At 39.1% G+C, this 9872-nt stretch overlaps 2 protein-coding genes across 2 annotated transcripts in view; both read right to left on the reverse strand.

Moving 5' to 3' along the window:
* tnfrsf1b (tumor necrosis factor receptor superfamily, member 1B) overlaps positions 1 to 3179 on the reverse strand; it is a 6865-nt gene extending 3686 nt beyond the window's left edge. The window contains exons 1-2 of the mRNA XM_010777906.1: positions 2998 to 3179; positions 1468 to 1573 (exon numbers count right to left, since the gene is read on the reverse strand). Of these exons, the coding sequence (XP_010776208.1) occupies positions 1468 to 1573; positions 2998 to 3048 (157 nt within the window). The 5' untranslated portion in view covers positions 3049 to 3179. The remainder of the gene's footprint in view (positions 1 to 1467; positions 1574 to 2997) is intronic.
* Positions 3180 to 4909: 1730 nt separating this feature from the next.
* miip (migration and invasion inhibitory protein) lies at positions 4910 to 9280 on the reverse strand. The gene is made up of 9 exons (XM_010777907.1): positions 8974 to 9280; positions 8211 to 8416; positions 7845 to 7950; positions 7640 to 7751; positions 7455 to 7534; positions 7235 to 7361; positions 6517 to 6613; positions 6277 to 6381; positions 4910 to 6175 (listed from the first exon to the last, which is right to left on the reverse strand). Exons 1-9 carry the CDS (start codon positions 9197 to 9199, stop codon positions 6053 to 6055), a joined length of 1182 nt encoding a protein of 393 aa, XP_010776209.1. The 5' UTR covers positions 9200 to 9280; the 3' UTR covers positions 4910 to 6052.
* Between the last annotated feature and the right edge of the window lie 592 nt (positions 9281 to 9872).

Genomic DNA, 9872 nt, shown 5'->3' on the forward strand with positions numbered 1-9872 from the left:
AGTTGTTTCATATGGATGTTGAGAGGTATCCATATATCTCTTCGTTTTGCTCTCAAAGTGCACCAGATTGATGCATTTAACTTCAATATTTAAAAACGTATTAAAATAGTACTTTACCACTACACCCCCTCTAATCTCAGATGCACCCTGAGTCATTTTGTTTAAGTACAGTGAGCCTTTCTGAAATATACAGTAAAGAGACAAACCCACCAGCATTATAGGATATGACTTTGAGCCAAATACTTGTTTTTGGGCTGTATAAATAAATTGACTTGAAACAGTTGCTGATTTAGAGTACTGGCATCTTTTTTATTCCAATTCAAGCACTGGTTAGAACTGGTTTACAAATGGTTCTTAATGATTAATAAAGTGTTACAACCTAATTAATAACCTAATTATTAACCCTTTATGAATACTTTATAAGGGTAGTCTTATTGTAAAGTGGTACCCATATTTTTAATGTATAGTGTTGAAGATTTGCTCATTTTGAGTTCAGTAAGAGATGGAGACTTTGCAATTTAGGACACACATTTTACAGCTAAAATAAATACAAACATTAACACTTGCTGCTACCCGCAATCACTGCATGGTAGAGATGTGGGATGCAAAACAATTAACTCCACACTGAGTGGGAGAGATGAGGTCAGCAGGCACATGAGATGAAATTACTGTGTGAGCACATACGAAGTTTCCAGACTCCAATCTTTACAAGAATATTGGGAAGGTACAGGGAGGACAGATATAACATAACATAGATAACATCTCAAAGTAAAATGCACACTGACAACATGCGTGTATACTTTTGATTATGTTTCTACGTTCCTGAATTGCAACATTGGCTGCACCCCCATCATAGTAGGTTATTTTTGACAATCCGAAACTTCGCATTTAAACTGGAATTTTGAAAAAAACTGACGAAAGTCTTGATTCATTTATGTAAATTCAGCTGTTTCTTTTTTGAAAAGTGAAATATATGTTCAATAGATTCATTGTCATGTGACCAAGTGAGTCCAAACCAATGGAGCATTGTATTCATTCACTGGATGAGACACACCTCTTTTCAAAAACACTTTAAATCACATTAAATAAAAATAAGTGTTTGATACTTGTCCAGTGTAATACAGTAATACAATTCTACATTGATTTGGAGTAACTGAATAACAATGCATTGCATTTTTTGAAAAGAACATCCAACTTTAACAAATAATTGTCCTCAAGTGAAAAGTGTACACGATAAACTCAATTTGTGTTGTCTGAGATGAAACAAGGAAATGGATCAATGTCACAGGAACAATAGGTGGTGTTTATCTTACCCAAGCTGGCTGACATCTGTCATCAAATCCCTTTCATTTTGTACAGAGACAGCTTTGTCTTTCAGTACAGAATGTAACTTAACATTGAGTCCATAAGTACATTTAAAGTCTTCAGAAATTGCGGTCTTTGCTGTGTTTGCAGGACAGCACTTACCAGGGGGGCATCTCTGGCAGCACAGGTCAGTTCCTTCTAACAGATACTCTGTTTCTAAGTTGAGACAGGTTCCACCTGCATCTGCGTGATAGGGCTGAGAGCAGACCTATGGGAAATAGAGACGATAATTGAATGCAATCATCTTATGCATTTGAGACAAAGAGTGTATATTGTTTAAATGCTCTGTTTAAAATGAGCTGCATTAAGGCTGCTGGGGGGCTTTAAGTTAAATAGTCTTTTAGACATTCTGAGAAGCGTTTTTTTAGGCCACTTTTGTTCTAGACAGACATATTGACTGGAAGCAAGTAGCCTATAGTCATTAGGTGAAAGAGAAAATAAACACATTGGTCCATGACTGGTTATATTTTTAACCCTGCTAAATAAAAGCTTAAATTAGTGCCAAACTACCCACACCAGCGCCCACATCTTCCTTTCTAGTAATGCTGCTGGCCTGAGCTGCAGACTTCAAACAGGCAGTCATTGTTCTGAATTTGAAAGAGGTGCATTTCCCCGCAATGGTCTTCCTCTCTAAAAAGCCTTCTAAAAATGTTCAGGCTCCGGACACTGCACACATGCACCCTCGCAGTAAAGCAGGAACAACCTCCCCCTACCACACATACTAAATATCATGAACACATGCTGCTGAAACCGCAGTAATGATGTGCATGTGATGTGTATTGATGTGCATGACACAGAGCAAAGTTGCTGATACACCTGTCCTGTGCACGAGAGTTGAAAGGCTTTCACCACAGTACCCTCCACTTATAAGCAGAAGAGAGAATATGCTGACAGAAGCAGTGTGTTTCTCGGATTACAGGAAACAGGAGGTGGGTTACAGTAGAAACCCTTGTTTCTGAAGCGCATTCTTCTGTCGTGTGACCGCAGGTAGAAGCGGATGTGATGATAAACACATGGAGCTCTGCGCTATTAATTACCTCGGCTTATCACAAAATTGTTTTTTTCCTTTTTCCCGTGGCTGCATGCCCACACTTACTTATCCTTATCAACAGAAACCGAAATGATACTGTAAACTAGTAGAAAGGATGTTGCATAATGTCATAACGTGATAATGAAAAGGTATCATCATGACCATGCACTCTAAACCAAATATTCTGACAGGTTCAACACATCAAAGTCAGATTACAGACTGCTGTAATACAACATTGTGTCATACAGTGCAAAGCTGACATTGATACAGCAAAAAAATGCTTTAAAGAAATAATAAATTCCACTTAATTGGCTCCCGGACAGGTGACACAGTTAGCTGAACTAAAAACATATTTAAGGCATAAAATGTATAAATGAACATTTCAGAATAATAGAACAGAGATCATATTACACCTTATTTAAATGCTGATTTTCCTTTTTAGTTTCTCACTACTTTGAGTGAATTAAGGAAGTTCAACTATATTCAACAATTCACATTATGTTTGAACAGTTAGTCGGACATCAGAAGAATCCGGATGTCCAGAGTCCTTGTTATACACAGCAAACATGCATGACAGATTCACACACAGACACAAAGCCTACCTTGGTAGTGAAGCCACTCAGGAGAACCAGCAGTACAAGTATTTCCTTCATTGCCTCTCTAAAGCAGGTTGTAAACTGTAGAGGACAAAGTCACCAGTGTGTACTTATCATTTTATAAAGGCGGGCCAGCAGTGCTATGAGGAGCCATTTCCTTGAACTGAGTCGAGTGTTTGGAGGAAGGAAACAAGCAGGCAGGCTCTGAAATGCACTGAGATTGAGTTGAGAGGGGGTTAAACACTCATGCTGTGCTCCCCGCTGATATTAAGTGTCTATATACAGGATCAAAACACAATTCATATTAATTAATTATTTCATCTTTCTTTACCTGCAGCTGATTAGGGGAGCAATGCAATGGCTGTACACTCCCTTTGAAATATACATAACATATCATTTTAAAACACTACATGAAATAACTTTATTGTTGCTTTTTTTTTAAACCAAATCTGTTTGCATTAAAGTTAACATGATATAGTGGTCACATCATTAATTAATTAATAAGTTAAGTGAAGATCAGCTCTGTCTAGGGTCCTATCTGAGATCCAACTTTTGGTGAATTGTTTGCAATACCAGAAATCCTTTCAATCCAAGAACAATATTAAGGTCTCCCTGCTGGAATTATAAATACGGACCCCCCTATATGACAAGTTATCATCTAATTTCACCATTCATTAATGAACTTGAATAGCATAAAGGTTGCAAAACAATTAGAACATGAAAACTAGGAAACTTTCTATGCTGCTCCCTCGGTGATTAATCTGCTTCTATCAGTGGCAAATTAGCAGAACTGACTCACTGTCAACTACCCAAACAGGAAGTGGACCCACTTGGATTTTCATTGTTATTCATACACATAGTTGTGTCTGCTGGTGTGCTGCATCCACTGTAAAAGCGAAAGTTTTAGGCAGGATACGAATCAGGATATAATCATTTCCAAGTAAGAAGCCGCGCTGCTGTTTCAATGCTGTGGCAGAATATTGTGGTTAAAAATAACACAATACATGTATTTTTGTTCCACATAAGTGATTTCAGAAATCACTTTAACCAGAGGCTCTAAAGCAAACAATAACAACGTCACCAACTTTACACATTGAGCTCCCTGTGCACATGTGGGAATAAAGGTTTCTTTCATTGCACTCCAGGCACTACTGAGTAATGTAGTCAAAACATGTCTTCTTATAACCCAGCCACAGAACTGAATGTCTGCCAGATTCACACCCCTATGCCCTGATCCTGTGTGAGATGTTGACATTCCACAACCCACAACATTTCTCTGGTACTCATATACACCAAGAGCATTACTGTTCTAATGTAATTCTGATGTGTTTTTTTTAAATAATCATAAATACACAGTTCACTCACAACAGCAGAAGTGAAACCTTTTGGCTTTAGGTTTGCCAAATTAAATCATAGTATTAACATATTAGATGGCAGACATGCTACCTCTGAAAATACTGCCTGGCTTTATTCTCTCTTGCTGAAGTCACATTGTTAAATCAATATTCAGGGTTTTTCGGTCTGATGATATGTTTACTGAACTGAGAATATAGAGCAGGCATTATGTCATTTGGTCTCAAGTGAGCAAGTTTCATATCCTGTTAACTTGTGTGTCAAAAGGCAACATACGGCTGTCTGAGGGTTAAAGAAAGGTATTGAATTACAAAGAGAGCTAAACAATTCACGTTATTAGCTGCACTCAAGTTTTTAAAATGATGATAATCCCCTGGTTAACTCCCTTTCATTAAAACCAATCAGCTGGTACCTTTCAAATATCATTGAGGTTCTGAACACTTCTAAGTCTCTAGTGTTTGATAAAAGTTTATTGATCTTACATCTAAGATCTTTTATTAAGATCTTTCAGTTTCAACTCCATATAATAGCTGTCCAATGGGCAAAGCATAACAAATGCATATAAGGGTTTGAAGATATGATACGAGAACAATGATATAAACTTCAGAAGTGGCATTTCCTTTCAACACTGCTTGTGGTATAAAAAAAAGATCAATCACTAAGCCTCATTTCACACAAAGTTTCCCAGATGTGAGATAATGATGAGATGACGAGCACACTGCAGGCACTTTGCTTTGAACAAGCTGTTTGTGCTATAACTTCAAAGAGAAGCAGGTTCCTCGCTCAACAGGAACTAAAAGAAATGCAGATATGTCCCTGTTGAAGTGACTCACATCAAGAATAACAGCACATTGATGTTTCCTTTACTTGGACGTTTATTTTGATGATTTAATCGAACGTGTCCAAACACATGTTGATATACTTAATTCTTCAAATATGTAAGACTGCAAGACACACATTGGAAAATCTGACGTGTCGTAAGTGGGATTGCTACAGACTTTAGGTATACAGTAGGTTGGTGGGGTTTCCTGTAAATCATGCTTCTGTCCGACAGTCAGGAAGTGTCAAAGGAAGTTAGAAACAGAAGTATGTGTGAACCTGGGAGCCAAAGCAAACAGCTGGGAAGGGCAACAGAGAGGAATCACAATGACTTGTTCTGAAATGTACCATGTGCAATTCTAAACAGTCTGCACTATGGGGTAACATTGTGAGCTGTTGCTTCACCTTCACATAACTGCTGACACTCACATGTAGAGTCTAAATCTGTCCCAACTTGGAAGATCAGCGGTTTGATCACTGACTCAGCCAGTCAGCATGTTAAAGTGTCTCTGGGAACTACACTAAACCCCAGATGGCTTTTAAAGACATAGCCATTGGTGTGAGTGTTGGCCTATTATTGTAAAAGTAGAGCTATATAAACGCATTTCCATTTACTGGTAAACTGGCTTGTAATTAGTCACATGACATGGAATTTCCATCTCTAAGTCATTACATTTCAGCACCTGACATATTTGAAAAACATGTTTTAAATTAATCTATTTAAAAGAGAAAGCACTTACTACTGTTGTTTCATTCCCTTTTAAATCACTGTTTGTTTGTTTCATATTGAAGAATAATAAATGAGCATCAAAAAGGAAAAAGTTTTGGGTGAGGACAAATGGCAAACAGGAACTTTTATAATCACTTCAAAATAGCCTTTGATTGTCTGTCAGTGCAAAGGGTAAAATGTGCTTCCTAGTTTTCTTTTGGAGGAGAAGTGTTGGAAGTTGTGACGAGCCAAGCGAGACACATCGGAGACCTGGTTTTCGGACACTTTGTGTGAAGAGAGATCCTGAAAAGTATGAAAAGCACCATATGAGAATATTAATAATATCTGATTAAAAAAAGGTCCGAATTATTTTAGGTCGAGACAGAAAGCCTGTGGTGTCTTACCTCGAGTTCCTTGTTCTCTGACGTAACGAGACTGCTCCGCAGATCGAGGCTGCTGGGGGGGGGCAGCGTGCTCTGAGCTGTGTTGGACCAGCCTGAGAGACAGTGCTGGACAGGACCAGGGTAACACATGAAGATAAAAATACTTTAGTACACTGATAAAACTTAAGTTTAATTTATGTCAAACTAAACTGGCACGTATTAAAAGTCATCAATTATCCTACAGTGGGGTCTCTTACTGACCGAAGGTAACCCAACACTATCAGAGGGGTCAAAACTGCACCGGCGATGAGCTTTGTATTTGTAAGGAGGCAAGAGGGTGGAGCGAGGGATGCTGATCCTTAAAAATAAAACAAAAGATAAAACACGTGAGGCAATAGAACCGCTGCAACATTCATAAAACATGGTGCAAGTTGAATTTAAACTTCACAAAATGGTATTGTTGATTATAAGAGTTATCTATTTAAAATACAACAAACAATACAGTTTTTGGGATATTTTTCGGGGCAACCAGTGCCTTTATTACAGTGATAGATATGAAATGGGGAGACACAGGGGTTGACATGTGGCAAATGGTCCCGAAAAAATGGCTGATCCAGGTAATGCTTTTATGTGTGGGCATTGCATGGATTTGAAATTCCTAGTCAACCTGTTCCTGCAGGAGTTTTCAACATTCTCAAATGATGGACCCTCAAAAAGACAGACTAGCAATTATTATTACATTTATTTTTCACTTTTTAATAGTTAAACAATGTTTGATAAGACTAAGGGAACGGGTGACTCCTGGGATACCTGAGGATGCCTGACCATACGCCTTAACTTTTATTCTGCTTTCAAGTGTTTAAAAGAACACACTTAAACACACTTCCACTCCAGGTACCATTATCCTGTCGTCTTGTGCAAAGTGCTCTGTTGTTTCTAAGTTGTCATAGCAGGCAGTAAAGGTGAACATGATCATTACCTGATGAGAGCTGGATCAGCAGTAGTGTGAGGATTTGAGGATTTGAGCTCTTTGCACACAGGGCAGCTCTCCTTAGAGTGAAGTGGAACGGGGAACAGTCTGCTGTTAATTCTGTAAGAGAAAGTACCTGAAAAAAGGAAAGCAGGCGTACATGAGAATTGCTTCTGCCATCATGAAAATAAAAATGGGACTAGGCTACTCAAATAAATAACCCTCTTACATTGATGAGTGTCAGTGCTGGCCTCTGGACCGTGTTTGTTGGTTAGCGGTGGCAAGACCGATTGGTACTCCTCAGGAAATCTATGAGAAGATCAAATTAATAGTAACTTAATGATGGCATCATCAATCACAGGCAGACCTAACAACAACATCACCAGTAAGTGCAATCAAGGGTGAAGCACTCACTCTGCTTGTGGGCTGTGGACACAGTCGTCTTTATTTAGTGATCGAAATGTGCGTAGGTCATTGAAGAACTCGTCAGAACGCTCTATCAAGGAGTCCTCAGCATCCAGGACTCCTTGGAGGGAACAAACATCACCTGTTATGGCTGACTGTGTGTATCAGAAATGAACAGGAGGATCAATCAATCAATCAATCAATCAATCAATACCTGCTATCCAGTCATATCCCAGCAAAGGCTGCAAATGATGCCTGTCTGAGGCAGATATCTCTTCGTATTCATCAGACTGAAATGTGACGCGACTCTGAACATCCCCCTTTTTAAAAACAAACATGTGATGCAAAGTATTGGTGACAAGCATGTTTCACTATCAACAAATCTGCTATTTGAATGCATAGTTTCATACAAAGCCAACACATAGCATAACATGCACAGTGTTAGGCTTGTCAATGTGTTTTTGTACTGAGCAAAATATAGGAAAATCAAGAAGGACTTTTGGAAACAGAGCAATTGTTTGACTCCAAATTAACATTTTATTCTATGATCAAGGTGCTACACATGGTTCTTTTTTCTGACCTGTTCTTTGCTGTGATTTACGAGACAGGATTTGGTGATGACTGGCCTCATATCCTGCAGCCTGCTGTGGACCAGAGGATGAACGTTGTTGCTGTCCTTGAAAAGGTCTGATGATCTTGTATGTTGAGCAGTCTCTTTCTTGTGTTTGGAGGTACAAGACGGTGTTGAAACAGAGCTCTGGGTGCCTATTCTTCTCTCAAATGTATCTGATGGAGCACAGGGAACATACAATAATTTCTGGGGTTTGTTATTCCTCACATGCACATGACAGTTTTGCAGAGAAATGCAAAGTGATAAAAATGTAAAGCAACCAAAAGACAGTAAAAACGTCATAGCACAGGAAATAGCATAACATATCAGTAGTAAGGCCTAGTTTGACCAAAAACTTACTAGCTGTTTCTAGACCCTACAACCAAAGTTTCATACCTTTGATCTGATCTCTATCTCCAATATATTAAAGCTAGTTAGTAGTTCTCGAATTATGAAGTACTTCGTAGTTTTTTTTTAAAGTTTAGCTACCTGTAGTGTCTTTTTTAAATACATTTTTAACAAAACATATGCATAGTTTAGGTTTTAACTCCAAGCTAAGGATCTACAGTTTTATCGTTGCTTTAAAGTAAACAATATTATATAGAAAATAGCACATCTTAGAGACGCAACACCAGTAGCCTATTTGAAGTTTGCCAGCTCACTTACTTAGCTAATACCTGCAGACGCCTCTCGGGTATTTGACCTCGTTTAAAGAACAAAACGGTTTCATTACCGGAAAATCTCACGGTAGGTTTGGCGAGGCCTGCCCTGGAAGAGCCCTGGCCTCCCCGGGTCACCTCGGGGTCTCTCCTCTCCCCAGCCTCGTCCTCTCTCTCCCTCTTGCGGCTCTGCCTCCTGCAGCCGCTGAGCCGCTCCAGTTTCTCTCTCTGCTGCTTCAACTGGTTCAACAAGTCTTTGTTAAGCTCTCTTAAAATGTCCACTCGGTCTGTGGAGGACATTCTTTAAATATAATACGACGTTAAAGCAAGTTTATCTAACTCATTGAGAGTGAAACAAAGAGCAAAAAAGTCTTCTGTGATTTAAACAACAGGAGTCCATAACAACGTGTTGACAACAATGATTTGATTGGCTGTGAACGTTCTTCCCATCATGCCTCATCTTAAAGTGACAGACACACATTTTGTATTCGAACTGCAAGACACTATGTTGAACGACAGAGGACGCTATTTACTTATGACTGGATAAAGCGGATAGTGGTCAATGCATGGATAGTAAGGTCAATAACATGGTTGAAGAAATAGCACTTTGTATGTGATTGTTGACGAGATTCTCATTAATAATAATAATAATAATAATAATAGCTTGGATTTATATATCGCCTTTCATGAGACCCAAGGTCGCTTTACAAGGAAGAACAGGGCAAAACAAACATAACAAAACAAAAGGCAGTCAGACAACCAGTCAGACAGACAAAAACAACAAATAGATTAGGGGCCAAAGGCCTTAGTAAACAGATGGGTCTTGAAGGCCCTTTTGAAAGCGTTAAGCGTGGGGATGTCCAGAGGGTGGGGGCTGCCACACTGAAGGCTCTGTCCCCGAAGGTTCGCAGTTTGGTGCGGGGGGTGGTAAGCAGGCCAGAGTCTGAAGACCGCAGGTTCCGTGGAGGGGCAT

Source organism: Notothenia coriiceps, unplaced genomic scaffold (genome assembly GCF_000735185.1).
Source record: "Notothenia coriiceps isolate Sejong01 unplaced genomic scaffold, NC01 NC01_scaffold00018845, whole genome shotgun sequence".
NCBI lineage: Eukaryota > Metazoa > Chordata > Actinopteri > Perciformes > Nototheniidae > Notothenia > Notothenia coriiceps.

Excerpts from the sequence above, each read along its gene's own strand:
- miip (XM_010777907.1), bottom strand. The coding sequence starts at position 9,199 with ATGTCCTCCACAGACCGAGTGGACATTTTAAGAGAGCTTAACAAAGAC. Across the intron at positions 8,417-8,973 it reads ACCTACCGTGAGATTTTCCG|ATACATTTGAGAGAAGAATA; the intron begins GTAATGAAACCG and ends GTGCTCCATCAG. Across the intron at positions 7,535-7,639 it reads GTCCACAGCCCACAAGCAGA|ATTTCCTGAGGAGTACCAAT; the intron begins GTGAGTGCTTCA and ends ATCTTCTCATAG.